Raw genomic sequence first — 14,500 nt, 5'->3', positions numbered from 1 at the left:
TAATGACCTCTCGAAGAGCCCAATCGCGAGAGGGATGTGGGAACTAAGAAGACGATTATTGAAGGAAATGAATAGAGGTGGAAGTTGAACATCATAGGCAATGAAAACGCAACGGACCCAAGGCTAGACACGGACGAGATAATCAAGAAGCAAGTGAGTGTATGTAAATCGTGTAAATGCATCAAGTTCCACCAACAGATTTCTATGTCGATCACCGTTCAGGGGGTTATACGTACTGAGTACCCATTTAACTTGCTGACGAGTCGATTGTTCCTACAGCTGGATGCATTGTTAAGACGCAACAAGGTGGCACTAGAGGCAAGTTTATATTTGTGCTTACATGACGTAGGACATCTCCCTGATCACTCACCCTACGTTATTCACTGTCATGGTTTACCCTGAGAAGCAGACTTGGTATGAGAAAAAAAGTATGTGATCAACCTCGAGTATAATTGTCTACCTCATCCCCTGCATGAATGGCCTTCTGAAAACAAAGCATTTCATATCCGCTTTTCTCTCAAGGAGCTGACTAAAAAACAGCCCCAATCTCTCCACCATTACCAGAACTTTTCGTAGATATGAGACTCGTCTCGAGGACCATTTCAGCAACGGCACGGAGAGCTCTACGTCGGGGTTCGCCATCTCGTCGGGGCTATTGTAAGCTCGTGAGAAGGCAGAGGGAGAAATCGCATCCTCGAGTGCTAATAGGCGCTTAGAAGCACTTGCGGTGGACAATGGAAGGACCGCTCTCGTCGTATTCCTGCTTGGAGATCCACATCTGCTGGAAGGTCGACAAGGAAGCGAGAATGGAACCACCGATCCAGACGGAGTACTTGCGCTCGGGGGGAGCGATGATCTTGATCTTCATGGAGGACGGGGCCAGGGCAGTGATCTCTTTCTGCATACGGTCGGAGAGACCCGGGTACATGGTAGTACCACCAGACTGTGCGGCATGTTAGCAAATGACATCCTGGCAGTAGCTTGCCTTCAATGATACATACCATGACGATGTTTCCGTAAAGGTCCTTTCGCACATCGACGTCGCACTTGATGATGGAGTTGTAGGTAGTGACGTGGATACCACCGCTCTCAAGACCCAAGACAGAAGGCTGGAACAGAGCCTCGGGAGCTCGGAAACGCTCGTTGCCAATCGTAATGACCTGACCGTCGGGAAGCTCGTAAGACTTCTCCAAACTGGAGCTCTGGGCGGCAGTCTGGATCTCCTGCTCAAAGTCAAGGGCGACGTAGCAAAGCTTCTCTTTAATGTCACGAACGATTTCTCGCTCAGCAGTGGTGGAGAAAGTGTAACCACGCTCGGCCAGGATCTTCATGAGGTAGTCGGTCAAGTCACGTCCAGCCATGTCGACACGGGCGATGGCATGGGGAAGCGCGAAACCCTCGTAGATGGGGACAACGTGGGTGACACCATCACCGGAGTCGAGTACGATACCGGTAGTACGACCAGAGGCGTACAAAGACAGGACGGCCTGAATGGAGACGTAGAAGGCAGGGGCGTTGAAGGTCTCGAAGACGATCTGCGTCATCTTCTCACGGTTGGACTTAGGGTTGATGGGGGCCTCGGTGAGCAGGACGGGGTGCTCCTCGGGGGCCACACGCAGCTCGTTGTAGAAGGTGTGATGCCAAATCTTCTCCATATCGTCCCAGTTGGTGACGACACCGTGCTCGATGGGATATCGCAGCGTCAGGATACCACGCTTGGACTGTGCCTCATCACCGACGTACGAGTCCTTCTGACCCATGCCAATCATGATACTGGTACATTGTTAGAAACTCCATTGGGCGCGCAAACGTAGTCCAACTCGACGTAACGGGTCAAGCACTCACCCATGATGACGGGGACGACCGACAATGGACGCTGCGTGTGCGTGTCAGCAGGTGTTTTGTCTACGGGACACCTCGAGACCACCATTGCGATGAGGCTCGGGCGGGGTCACACCACGTCGAGGGAAGACTTACGGAACACAGCTCGGGGAGCATCGTCACCGGCAAACCCGGCTTTGCACATACCCGAACTATACTCGAGTTAGCTCCAATCTTCCACACTGGGACGTTTGCTGTTGGCGTCGATGGAATTTGGGCCGCGAAGGGTCCCATGTCGGCAACCGCGTGGTTCGCGATTCGGGGTGTCGGTGAGACGAGATGTCATCTTACCCATTGTCGATAACGAGGGCAGCAACCTCCTCTGTATCAAAACGACGCGTTAGTCATTGATTATAAAGTACGGCAGCAGTTGGGAACGACTGTTGCGATGCATGTGTGCATTGACGAGGCGGTGATGCTCCATCGATGTTTCAATGTTTCGACTTACCTTCCATTGTGGCGGATTATGTAGATGACTAGAGGGTCAAATGAAATATCAGAAAAGAAGTTGTTGCTGAAGCTCACGCGATTCCCAGATCGACGAGAGCAAAAATGATTTGGTTGAGTGGTGGAAATGTCACAATGGTGGTCGAGACTGTGGGAGGAGAGGCTGGGATACCAAGGACGTTGAGGTGAGGTCGAGTAGGTCGGGGTGGATTGGGTTAGAAATTGATGTGGGAAAGTGGAAGGCAAGAGCGGTCGATTTTGTGGGCATCCGAACAAGAGCCAACCAGCAAGAGGGGGAGCACGACTAGCAGCTGCAAATTCCCAGGAGCGACTGGGACAACCAGGTGTGGGCTTGGGCTTTGTACTTTAGTACGTCAAGCAACCTCTCAATCAATGAACGGTGTAGCGCCAGCGATTAGCAGCGCCTAAATTTGCCCAGGTGGCAGCCAAGGGATCCCCGCGCCGCTTTTACGTATGCGACCCGTACTGTCAGGCAGCACGCATTTGAAGGTAAAATCTCCAAGTGGCAAGGCTTTACGACATTTCCATGCAAATGTTTCCATGTCGTAGTTCTGATATGAGCCTGCCTACCAAAGGCAGTGTAAGAAAAGCAGTACGTTGCATCTATTCGACTCCGACTGAATGGAACTCTGGGGTCAGTATTGTCAATGTTGTTATTTTAGGCAGTCAGAAACACGATTCTGTTTATTACTGATTCGAATATCTCGGCCGCGTTTGTCATCGTCCGATGTTTAAATCTCCCTGTCTAAGGTTACAGAATACTGATCTATCAGGTTGCCTAAATGGTCCATCGTGAGATTCCGAAACAAACATATATAATGCAACTGCCGCCAAGGCAGGATTCAACATCGCTGACATGTGCGCCCATGGAATGATGCACCCCACGACGGACCCTCCGCCGGAGCTGTCAGATGCTGGATGCTACTTTAAAGTAATTAAGATGTCCCGACTTGTGGCTTAAGTTGTTTAATTACGCAAGTCCTGTGCAGTTAACTCACCGCCAAGCAGGCACCGCTATTTTGAATGATATAGCTCGTCGTAAGTCTAGAAGCTCAGTCCCATGAGGCAACAAAGCTTGCGTATGCAGGGGCTATGCTTTTGCCTCCCGCTGGCCGCATCTGCATTTGATGATTTTCGGGAGCCTATCTCATCTCATCAAAATTGACCTGAGATGAAGCATTTTAATATTAGCTCCTTGCTATAGAAGTGCTACCGGTGAGTAGAGTTTGGACGGCCTTGTTTCAACCGGACGGACAGGTATAAGACACCTGGGCATAGGCCAACCAAGCCTTCTGAGAGGATAAAGAACGCACACGAGGATCTCAAGAAAAGTGAAGACGCTGCGAAGCTGCACTGGGTCTGGCCAACAGACTCATCCCAAGCTGCACCCTGGTTGATATTAAGGGGGACATCTGGCAATAACAGCAGTCCCATAGACTCACAGACTCAAGTGGACTTGAGGACTAGAAGCCCAACCTCACATCGCCGCCTCTCCGTCAGCTCCCTGTCTCTTAAAGCAGCGGCGAGGGGCAACCGCGGTGGGGCAATATTGACCTGCTCTTTCCCCATCAGTCCTGGTGGCAGTCGCGGGCAGCTGTCTTGCAGACCCGAGAATGCATCTTTAATAGCGGCATCAGGGCCCTCGAAATCGTGAGATTCTATCCATCCTATTTCAATCCCAATCCTGTGGCGAAGGCCACGTTCATACTCCCGTACTCGCTCTCTTGGCAAAGCTCAACGGTTTGCGATGTCACCGAATGAAGAAAGATAAGGCCCACGTGATGGACACACTAGTCCCAGGTAGGTTTATCGCGAGATCAATGACAGGGATTATGCTGGAGAGTCTGGTGCATTCGCGAAGCTTCTCATTGCTTAAGTGAAAAAAAGTGGTCAATCACCAGTCTTGCACTGGAAGTTGGAAACTTGCATCTGGCCTTTGACGACTCGAAAGCAGTTCAGATATTTCGAAGACGACAATAATCCGTATCCAGTTTCTTCTGAATAACTGGGAATTGTATCTAGATTTTCACCCACGAAGTAGATCGATCAATACTCTCCAGAACTCACATCGGCCCGAGAACAAGCCCACCCGGCACCAGACAGAGCACCCAAAAAATTCACCATGGACAGAAACCTCAATGAGCTCCTGAAATGGGGCATCGAGAACTCGACCGAACCAATCCCCACCACTGCAGCGGAAGCGCAACAAGCAAATCCATCCCCTAACGGCCTGAACCAAGAAATCCTCGCAGCGCTCATGGGCGGGCCCAGCGACGCTGACCTCATGAAAGCCGCCGTCGAGAACATCACCTCATCTGACCCCGAAATCACGCTCGAGTCTAAGCTTATCGCCTTCGACAACCTAGAGCAGTTGATCGAGTCGCTCGACAATGCGAACCTGCTGGCGAAGCTGGGCCTGTGGACGCCGTTGCTCGAGCTTCTGGGTCACGACGAGGCGGAGCTGCGGCTTATGGCGGCGTGGTGCATCGGCACTGCCGTGCAGAACAACGAGCCCTGCCAGGAGCGGCTGGTAGCCCTGGGTGGTGTGGAGAGGTTGTGCGCCATGGCCCTCGGCGATCGCGTGGGCATGGAGAAGCGGGCTGGGGATGGAGACGTGATGAAACTGAGCAGCGAGGCTAAAGGAGATGGAAAGGCAGCCGAGACGAAGGACGTCAGGCGGAAGGCGGTGTATGCGCTCAGCTCGGCGTGTAGGAATTACCAGCCAGCGATGGATGTGCTCTCGTCGGAGCTGGCGAAGCGGGAGGGCAAGACGGCCGAAACGGGGCAGGTCGATGCTACGAATATGGATGCCGTTGATGTGGTCATCAACGGGTTGCGGGAAAAGGCTTTGAGTGCATAAGTGGACATGGAAGCTTGACAAAAAGTGACTTGCATTAGCGGCGTTGGCAGGACTGGTTTGATCATACAGGAAGGTCGGGGATCACGCAATCTTGCGTGAGGAACGCAGCTTGGAGATAGGCTATAGAATCAATGAGCAATGACAGAATATACCACATGAGTCGTGGTCGGTTTGAGATGTTGTACACATGGCTTACACTCTATACTGGTGCCCTTTTTTACAAATCTTATATATACAGCGGCTCCTGTCAGGAATTCGTGCGTAGTCTAGTCCACCAATTTACCATAAAATGGTATGCCTAGAGATTGCAGTAGTAGTCTAGCATGTCTGTCAGACTTAGCGGTAGTCTCAACCTTGATGTGACAGCCCGGGATCATCTAGTCCAACCAGTTAGCTTTGTCCTCAGCCGAATAGGGGTTGGTGATTACCTTGGTGGGATACATTGAGTAGTTGGCCTCTACTTCTGGAAAGTACATCATCTCAGTATTTTCGAAACCCCAACCCAGATTTCCCGCACCGTCACCGGTCGTGCCTAGTTTTACCTTAGTCTTGGTGTCGTTTTGCCAGGATGCACGGAAAGATCTTACCTGATATACCCTGCCACTCCTTGATTTTTGGGAAGACTAGATGAATGACCTTGTCTATAAACTCATATGCCTGGTTCCCATACACCGAAGCCTGGACACCGGTCCGATCACCCTTCACAATGCCCCACTGTGCTACGCTCGTCTTGGTGGCGGTTACAATGGGCCTGACTCCCGTGATGGTCTGCATGACTGCCCTGGCAACACGGAGATGGTCCGGGTTCTTCTTGGCCTTGGGCGTGTACATGTTCAGGTGAATAGCCTTGATCTCCGGGATGTTACGGAAGGTAATATCGTCTTCCAGGGGAAGCAGGACCTCAGCTCCACGCGGTCCACGCTTGGGTCGGTTTACCATGTATGGAGACGAATCATCCCATTCTCGCAGACGGATTCTCTCGGGCTTAGCGGGCGTGCCGGGAATGACGTGGTTATAGGTGAGGGTCATGATGTCGGAGGCGATGGTGGAGTGGAATGTTTGCTTCAGGCGCGGGAGATTGAAGGGACCAGGTACGAAGTCGCGGGCTGCCGGGTCGGATTGAGGCGGCGGTTGGACAGGATGCAAAGGTCCTCTGTAGTATTTTGGAGGCGCGTATCGGTATCTAGAAATACGTTAGCAGAGTGGTGGTCGTCTGGGGAACATGCGAGCCGTCTTTACCTTGAGTGGGGTAGCTCTTGTATTCTGCGGCTTGCTCTTTTCCTTGGGTCCATCACTGAGACCTGTTCCCGCTGAACAATAGGCGACATCAATCCAGACTCAGACTCAAGGTCTGCAATGCCCGAGGCCGACTCATTGGATGACGTCGTTGAGGCACATCTTTGAAAGCTGGGCGCGCTTGGCTTCCAGCACGAGAGCCTGCTCAGGACATGTCGTGCAGACCGAGGAACCTCCCGTAGAGACATTTCTCAGATCACCCGCAATATTTGGATCTGTACGAGAATCTCAGCTTTGTCGTTTCCGTCAATCCCCTGGGCCGAGTTATCTGAAGCTATCGCCAGACCGAGTTATCTATAAAATTTCAAGTTACAACGGCGTCTCTGAATTTCCGGGCCATGAACATGGTCTGTGCTGAGACCCCTGAAATTCGAGTCGAGCTGCATCAACTCTGGTTGACAGATTTACCCCCGGCGTGAGAAGACCAATTGTAAACCTTGTCCTTGAAGTCAACAATAAGCTACCCTACCATCAATGCCACCGCACAAAAGTCAAGGCTACGATTTAAAGACATGTCATTATCGTCATGAGACTTAGGAACCATTGCAGATCCTAGGCTTCAAGCTGCGGAAAACACCGCAGATCACCTGAGTTGTGTGCTTGCCTCGTAAATTACGAACAATGAGCTCGTGTGAGCTGGAGGCTGATGTTGCTTTGTCCAGTTTCGAGTCAGTAAGACAAAGAAAATCAGACACAGCAAGTGTTCTCGAGTCGTTGGTTTTCTTAATTTGACCCCATGGCTGAGCTGAAGGTTTGTATGTCATAGACGGATGCTCATGAGGCTCTAGAGAGTAGCTCCCTGCAGAAGGTTCACTGCTGATGAGATGAAAATGGGTCTCGAGGATTCTCAAATCGCAACCGTGTACGCCATTCGTTTTATAGTAGTACACATAGACATGGGGTGCTGATGCTGAGCCTCCGAGGAACGCAGGTTTACTTGATTGGTCAAAGAGACTAAGCTAAATGTGTTCAGTGGTTTTATCGAGGCGGATGTCACCTAGTGGTTGGTGCCTGGGTCGAACGATATCACCATACCTCTTATGAATGGGACTCACTTCGATTGGTGGCTTCATGGAAACCAAATGACGCAGATTCAAACATATCCGTGGACCTGGTTAACAACCCAAACCTTTGCTCGGCGGAAAAATGTCTGGTGAACTGCGAAATTCGTTGTCTCTCCAGCAAACTTGCAACTTTCGCATATTTACCTTCCGCATGCCCCGGTGACATGAACGGGGGGCTGGTCAGGCTCAAACTTTACTGAAGCGATTTTTGGCTTCATTCCGCTACTCCGTCCTCTTATTTTCCGGCTCGCATCAAATATATTGCCCCAACCTATCGGCTCGAAGATTTGTGGAAATCGCAAACTGCAAGACTGTCCAGATTAGGATACATCTCGCCCGTGCCGTAAAAGTTCAAGATCTTCGGTGCGCCTAGTTCCACGCTGCTCCTTCCAAGGACGAAACTTCGCCGTGTCCCACCTTTCTTGGCCGGACTGGTAGCTCCTACGTGAACACCCAACTGATTTACACGATTTCGACACCGATACTTTCAAGAAATATCCTACCAACCTCTCGGCAAGCTCGTTACTTCATCGGACAATGCGAATCTGCGACCGCTACCACTTCTTACAGCCATAAACCTGGCTGCCAATCCGTTGAGACCCTACGACGTTGCGACTTTGGGACTCTACCTCGACGGCCACGGTGCTTCACGTTTTTGAACCCCTCGATCATCGCGCACAAATAACCCCACCAAACACCATCTTGGATTCAACCACCGCAGCAAAATGCCGCCTGGTCTACCCAAAAAGTTCTTAAGTCGGCGGGACAAGAGCGGTCACCGTCGTGGAAAGTCGTCCGACCCCAAGGTAAGGACATACTGCCTCACTTCCCAACCGAACACTTCCCGAGAAGAATGCCGCAAGCAATGCCCCGGGGCAATCTACATCTGTTGATGGGCCATTGCACGGAGAAAGCTCTGGAGAACCCGCAATCAGCTGAGCTGGCTCATATCAGGCTTCAAACGAGGGCCTAGCCTGCCCACAGATTTAAACGATGCTGGAATTATAACCTGCCCCCATATGGTTCTTGGAGTTGGCACAGTACTAACCACATTTGCCTGGTAGCATCGTCCCATGTCCGCTGAAGCATTCGAAGCATTCTTCTCACTCTTCAAACCTGCGAAGAAGCCAGAGGAGGACCAAGAAACCGAACAGGAAAAGGAGGAGAAGGAGGCTGCCAAGGTCAAAGAAGTGAGCCGACGACTGGCCGAATTGGATATCGCGAATGTCACCGACGACCATGTCCTGTACGCGCTACACTCCAAATTCGCCGCCGGCGACGTCAACAAGGCGGTCGAGCTTATGGAATTGCAGAAGACGTCCTTTTCTGGCAAGATTTCTCACTACAACCCCAATATTCGCATGCTCGGTGCAGAGAATCGCGGCAATGTTACATGCTACCTCGACGCCCTGCTCTTCGCCATGTTCGCCAAGCTTGAGGCATTCGAATGCATGCTCAAAACGGAGCTGCCAGAAGAACCACAGAGAAGACTCGCGGCTCTGTTGCGACTGTGGGTGAATATGCTTCGGAGCGGGAAGCTGATCCAAACGGATATGACGCAGCACATTCAAGATGCACTTGCTGCATGCGGGTGGAGGGATGCGCAGTTGCTAGAGCAGCAGGACACATCTGAAGCATTCGCATTTATTACCGAGACACTCCAGCTTCCGTTGCTGACACTGCAAGTCGACCTGTTCCACCAAGGCAAGAATGACGAGGCGGACCACAAGGTTGTCTATGAGAGATTGTTGAACCTGGCTGTACCTCCAGATACCGATGGCAAGGTTATCAGGCTCGAAGATTGTTTGGAGGAGTACTTCAACTCTCAGGTCGACGTTCACAGGGACAGTCTGGAGGAAAAAAGACGAATGACTTTGACGCCTACGCCAAGAAGTCCTGATGCGCCAGCAACGCCATCATCGCCTCGAAGCACAATACGCATCGTCTCAGATGACGATGAAGATGATAATAAGGAGGCGGGTCCCGTAGCGACCGCCGAACATGCCGAAATGGCTCCGTTGGAGAGACGTTGGACGGAGCGCCCTGGTTCGCAGCCCGCTGGATCGCAGGAAACACAATTGTCGGGTAGACCTAACAGGTCCCGTACGGAAAGCATCATACAACGCGTTGTGCTCGACAACGGCGCAAGGCCCTTTGATTCGGATTCCGCAAGTCTCTTCGAGCGAGCCAAGCGGTCAGTATCAGTCGTGAAGGCTGTTACCATTCCTGCTTGGCAATTTTTCAGGCTTATCCCCTGGCACTCACCAGCCAATGAGGAGCCTCGAAGTGATCTAGAAGTCGCGCGGCACTTCAGCCAACGTCCGGTTGTCGGTATTTGCCTCAAGCGGTATATGATGAACGATAAGGGTGTGCCCATGCGGCAAAACACCTATATCGACATCCCTGACAGTTTGAGGCTACCACACTTCATTGTCGACGAGCGACATGTTGAGGAGCATGGCCTAAGCACAGAATACAAGCTCATCCTGCAGTCAGTTGTCTGTCATCGAGGAGATTCTCTACACTCAGGCCACTACATCTCATTCTGTCGCGTTGCACCCAAGCTTCTCACTGACAACCGCCGGCACGACAATGACCCCCCGCCGGACTACGAAGAAGCACAGTGGGTTAAATTCGATGACTTGTGCTACGAAGATCGCGTGATAACAGTCGACGACATCAAGCAGTCACTAAAGGATGAGATGCCATACCTACTCTTCTACCAAGTTGTTCCCATCGTCGACGTGACTGCCAGCTCCACGGATGGGACTGAACTTGAACCGCCCTCTTATACCAACACAACCCTGAATGTCACAGTTTCGGATATATCGGACCATGCACAAGACAGGCCCGTTATGTCGAGGCAAGCTAGCAGTTACTTCGAAAATTGGAGCACCTTACCGTCGACGAATGCTAGTGTAAGATTCTCGTCTGAATTAGAGCTACCATCTCGGCGTAGCTTTGGCGATGATGAGGGTTTCTTGAGTGCTTCCCGCCGCGGAAGCCTTATGTACGACACGTCCACCGGCGTCAGTCCGGTCGAAGGTCACTCGCCGGCAGTCACACCATCGGATGAAACGACAGCCCAGCGATTGAGTCGGGCTGCCGCCAAGTTCAGCCGTGGCAGCAAGAGTCGGACAGACAGCCAAGCCGGGGAAGGAAGGATCAGCATCACCATGTCGCGTCTGAGCGGGTTGGTGAGGGCAAGTAGAGAGCCGCTGCGCGACTCGACTTCCACGGATCCTGATGAGGAAGGCCAAGAGACAGCCAATCCGAATGGGACCAACGGAAAGGATAAGGATAAAGACTCCTCGCCTCATCGTCACAAGCGAGGGCGATCGAAAGCGCGGCCAGATAAGGGGAAGGGGAAGGAGAACAAGAAGACTGGGGAGATTCCAGATCGAGAGTGCATCTTAATGTGAGAGGTGGCAGCAGATGGTGGTCATGGTAATGGTATCCGGGAGGAGGGGATACAGGAAGCGTGACATTTGCCTGTTCATTTTTTGGAATAAAAGATACCCTGGTTGCATCGGCTCGGCAAAAGGCGAATAAGAGAACTCCATTCTGGAAAAACTGCTGCAATTTTTCCTGCAGTTACACACGACAGTACTTTAGAACAGAAGCATATATACTCACAAAGGTAGCATGGCGTTTTGGGCATGGGGACGGCATCGGGGCGTAAAGATACAGTAATCCTCGTTTTCAAAGATATGGAGTCCGGTGGGAAGAGAGCCTCGTGATTACTTACCAGGTATGCGAGCAACCAAGCTGGTGAGTGTCTTACGAAGATGTTGATGAGATACATTGTGGCAAGGCTTGACCTGCTTGATTCCACGATTCGAGCATATCTTGAGTCTTGAAATACCACCGTCAAGAATGACCCGGGCAGAAGATCACAGCCATCCTGTTAAAACAATGCGTAAAGATAGTCATTTGCATGGCACTGTCGTTGATGCGATTATGATATGCAAAGTAAGGGGTCAGGGCGAGTCCATCCACTAAACACCCGCTCCAGTAAGATTGTCCCTAGAGATCTATGCTTGCAACCTCTGTTCAAATTGACAGGACACACTGTTTCAGTTCATGAGCTTCACGTCGAAATTCAATTGTGATACTAGTGGGAAAGGCACTTTCAAAAGCAAAAAAATATGTCGAAACCAATAATTGAAGAAAAGTTATCAACATTTATCAGGCCCCATTCCGACAAACGTTAACAAAATTGTCACTTGTCCTAAACCCAATGAACGATCCATAAACCATGTTTTGCCCTTAGAGAACCGCACCAGCCACCCTTGGGTTATTACTCACCCGAACAATCTAGCCATGCCATGCACCTCGTCCGTATCCCATGTGTATTTAAACCCTCCAACCGCCCGGACCTCAGCATCCCTTTTAACCCGGAAAAGTAACTGCTTCACAACAAGCACACCGCGTCCCCCGTCTCAATCCTCATCTCAATCCTCATCCGTCAGTCTATTTTTAACCGCATCAGCAGCCGTGCTGACAATCTTCTCTGGCGGCTTCTCGTATATGGAGACGACAGGCTCCGCGGGACTTCCTAGTCCATCTGGAAACGGCGCCGGGCTGTCGGTCCCACTGCCGGGAATACTGGCCACCGGGATTCGAATATCTTCGGGACTTCCTGCCACGGTCCTGGGATCCAGCCCTGGGATGTGGATCCGCTTCGCTTCATTCTGATACGCGGCCGGGATGATTTCAATGATTTCATTGCGCGGAAACTTGAGTGACGGGATATCCCTGGTGCTGCAGTGCATCAAGTAGGCATATAATACTCGGAGCACCGACTCGTGTGCGATGATGAGAAGGTCGTTCTGCTCTCTTTCGAGCTCGAGAATAATGGGCTCCAGGCGAACGGCGAGATCGTGGTATGATTCCGCACGCGGATAGCGGTGGTGGTATGGATCCATGCCGTGTTTCTCCACTTCTTCGGGATAAAGACGGCGGATTGCACGTTCCGCTAGCTTCTCGCATACACCTGGGTTAATCTGCGACATCTGGCTGCGTTGGCGCACCTTGTACCCGCGCTCTTTGAATGGCTCCGACGTCTGCAATGTGCGCAGCCGAGTGCTTGTCCAAACAGTCAGGGGTCTGAGTGGCATATCGGGCCCTCCGGAAGCAATGTGGTCGGCACGCTCTTTCTCGCGGTGCCGGAGGAGGGTGTCCGACATGATACGTGCGTAGTTGACGCCCTCCTGGGAGAGTGGAGCATCGGCCTTGTAAGAGTCCTCTTCGGTGGCTGAGCCAGCCCGTACGAAGAAAGTCGTGCGGCTTTTGATGTGAGTATTGGTGAGGTAGAACACTATACGGTGAGAGAGGTAGTTAAAGGAGACGTTGTTGTAAAAGAACGTTTGACCGGCATTGATCATCTTGATGTAATTGAGCTCGTTTTCAGCCATAGTCTCGAAGGTGGGAATTTTCATTTCGATGCGGCGAAGGTAAAGCATGGCGGCATCATCAGGGTCCATGCCATCGAACTGCATCGTGTTAGTGTGCTGGCTAAATGGCAGACAAGGGGTGGCAGCGTACGTCGGGGGAACTAATCTTGACATTTCGAGCATTCTCACGAAGAAGCTTGTCGTCATCGACGTAAGATTCGAGGAACAAGGTCTATTATATGTCAGTGTCAAATGGAATTGAGCGCCAGACATAGTCGGAACGGCTCACTTGGACGTCGTGCTTTGCAAATTCTTTAGCCAGAGACCTGCGACCACTTGCCGTTGGGTTTACAGCGTCGTATATGGCAACTTGCCCATTCTCGTGGTTCAGCCAGGCATATATGTCTTCGCGGCACTTCTTAAGAATCTTTTGACGCAGCATGACCGAAGCCGGAGAGGCATTGGGGAAGAAGTAGTCCTCAGGCACGTCCCCCTTTTCACCGACAGTTGCGCGTCGGTAGTCGCCCAAATGGAAAATGCGTGTCTTGACTCCCAACCTACGCCGAGTTAGTGCGTATCTAAAACACCATGTCGCTACCAACGTACCATTGAAGATATCGAGCCATAGATACGGAAATATGGCTGTAGTATGTCAGTGCTCGTTGCTAAAGTGCTCAAGATGCAGCTTGGGAACCTACGTTTTGCCTCGAGCAGGAAGTCCCACCATTACAATCGCAATACGGCCAGAATGAAAGAGTCTCCCTGACATGGTGCTGTACAGCTGGGCTGGAGCCCTGTCACCTTCCTCGGCGACATCATGGATACCATCAATAAATGTGCTGCTCTTGCGCCGGTATCGCGGGGCGTTAGCCGCAATTTCTGCCGTGCTGCTGTCGTCAGTTTCGTCCTGGGTATTGCAAATATCTCCTAAATGGAGCTGGCGTCGCAAATAACAATGAGAATCCCCTGTGCCGTAGCGCTTGGCATTGACACGAGAAGCACGAGACGCATCGGCCGGCGATGGTGACCGGCCTTCTCGGGTATGTTTCCAAGACCACACTTGCTCCGACATGATGCGGTTTTAATTTTTCCGTTCTCAAAAACCGGTGCTGGTTTGGACGGATGCCTCGATGTCTCGATGCAGCAATTGCTGATTTTTGGAGGTCTGCAAAGGAAAGGGGGGCGCAAAGGTGCAGCATGGATAACGAATGTTGAGTAGGGAAGAGCTTGCTCACAGTAAAGTATCCATGGCGGCCACGCAGTTGCAACAAGTAATACCGAGTAGCTCTTGCCCCTATGCCTTCGTATTCACTTTTGGGAATTGGGCAACAACGACCGAGATACACGGCGGGTTCCAAACGTGCACTCACGACCCTGGGACCCACTGTAAATCTGTTTTGGACTGTGAGATGGCCAATGTCTTCGTCGATCGAACCCACCGCAGTACGTCTCGCCAGTCTAGCCTTCCAGAATACGACGTGATTCGTGAGATCCGAAGTATAGCTTGCCTACTGTTCAAGTCCCAAGATTGCAAC

At 51.5% G+C, this 14,500-nt stretch overlaps 5 protein-coding genes across 5 annotated transcripts; 2 read left to right on the top strand and 3 right to left on the bottom strand.

The window, feature by feature from the left end:
• Nucleotides 1–447: 447 nt before the first annotated feature.
• Nucleotides 448–2,352, bottom strand: BCR38DRAFT_14079 (actin family). The gene is made up of 5 exons (XM_040853633.1): nt 2,330–2,352; nt 1,978–2,203; nt 1,846–1,876; nt 1,002–1,773; nt 448–943 (listed from the first exon to the last, which is right to left on the bottom strand). Exons 2-5 carry the CDS (start codon nt 2,024–2,026, stop codon nt 713–715), a joined length of 1,083 nt encoding a protein of 360 aa, XP_040721201.1. The 5' UTR covers nt 2,027–2,203; nt 2,330–2,352; the 3' UTR covers nt 448–712.
• Nucleotides 2,353–4,471: 2,119 nt separating this feature from the next.
• On the top strand, nt 4,472–5,209 carry BCR38DRAFT_330528 (Hsp70 nucleotide exchange factor; the record flags this gene model as incomplete). The annotated part of the gene is made up of 2 exons (XM_040854971.1): nt 4,472–4,930; nt 5,003–5,209. The coding sequence occupies 2 exons, from the start codon at nt 4,472–4,474 to the stop codon at nt 5,207–5,209; spliced, it is 666 nt and encodes a 221-aa protein (XP_040721200.1).
• A 177-nt stretch (nt 5,210–5,386) lies between these two features.
• On the bottom strand, nt 5,387–6,801 carry BCR38DRAFT_417513 (50S ribosomal subunit). Its single transcript, XM_040859162.1, has 4 exons — nt 6,449–6,801; nt 5,797–6,392; nt 5,638–5,741; nt 5,387–5,586 (listed from the first exon to the last, which is right to left on the bottom strand). The coding sequence occupies exons 1-4, from the start codon at nt 6,691–6,693 to the stop codon at nt 5,476–5,478; spliced, it is 1,056 nt and encodes a 351-aa protein (XP_040721199.1). The 5' UTR covers nt 6,694–6,801; the 3' UTR covers nt 5,387–5,475.
• A 1,862-nt stretch (nt 6,802–8,663) lies between these two features.
• On the top strand, nt 8,664–10,952 carry BCR38DRAFT_318291 (ubiquitin carboxyl-terminal hydrolase-domain-containing protein; the record flags this gene model as incomplete). The annotated part of the gene is made up of 1 exon (XM_040854740.1): nt 8,664–10,952. A coding segment is annotated over one exon (2,289 nt), but the record flags the coding sequence as incomplete, so codon positions are not given.
• A 1,071-nt stretch (nt 10,953–12,023) lies between these two features.
• Nucleotides 12,024–14,037, bottom strand: BCR38DRAFT_330618 (bifunctional 6-phosphofructo-2-kinase/fructose-2,6-bisphosphate 2-phosphatase; the record flags this gene model as incomplete). Its single annotated transcript, XM_040854981.1, has 5 exons — nt 12,024–13,064; nt 13,117–13,197; nt 13,255–13,522; nt 13,572–13,607; nt 13,664–14,037. The coding sequence occupies 5 exons, from the start codon at nt 14,035–14,037 to the stop codon at nt 12,024–12,026; spliced, it is 1,800 nt and encodes a 599-aa protein (XP_040721197.1).
• Nucleotides 14,038–14,500: the final 463 nt, after the last annotated feature.

The sequence above is a fragment of the Pseudomassariella vexata genome (genome assembly GCF_002105095.1).
Source record: "Pseudomassariella vexata strain CBS 129021 chromosome Unknown BCR38scaffold_1, whole genome shotgun sequence".
Taxonomy (NCBI): Eukaryota; Fungi; Ascomycota; class Sordariomycetes; order Amphisphaeriales; family Pseudomassariaceae; genus Pseudomassariella; species Pseudomassariella vexata.
Note: the sequence above shows the minus strand (reverse complement) of the source record. Positions and strands in the feature narration are given on the sequence as shown.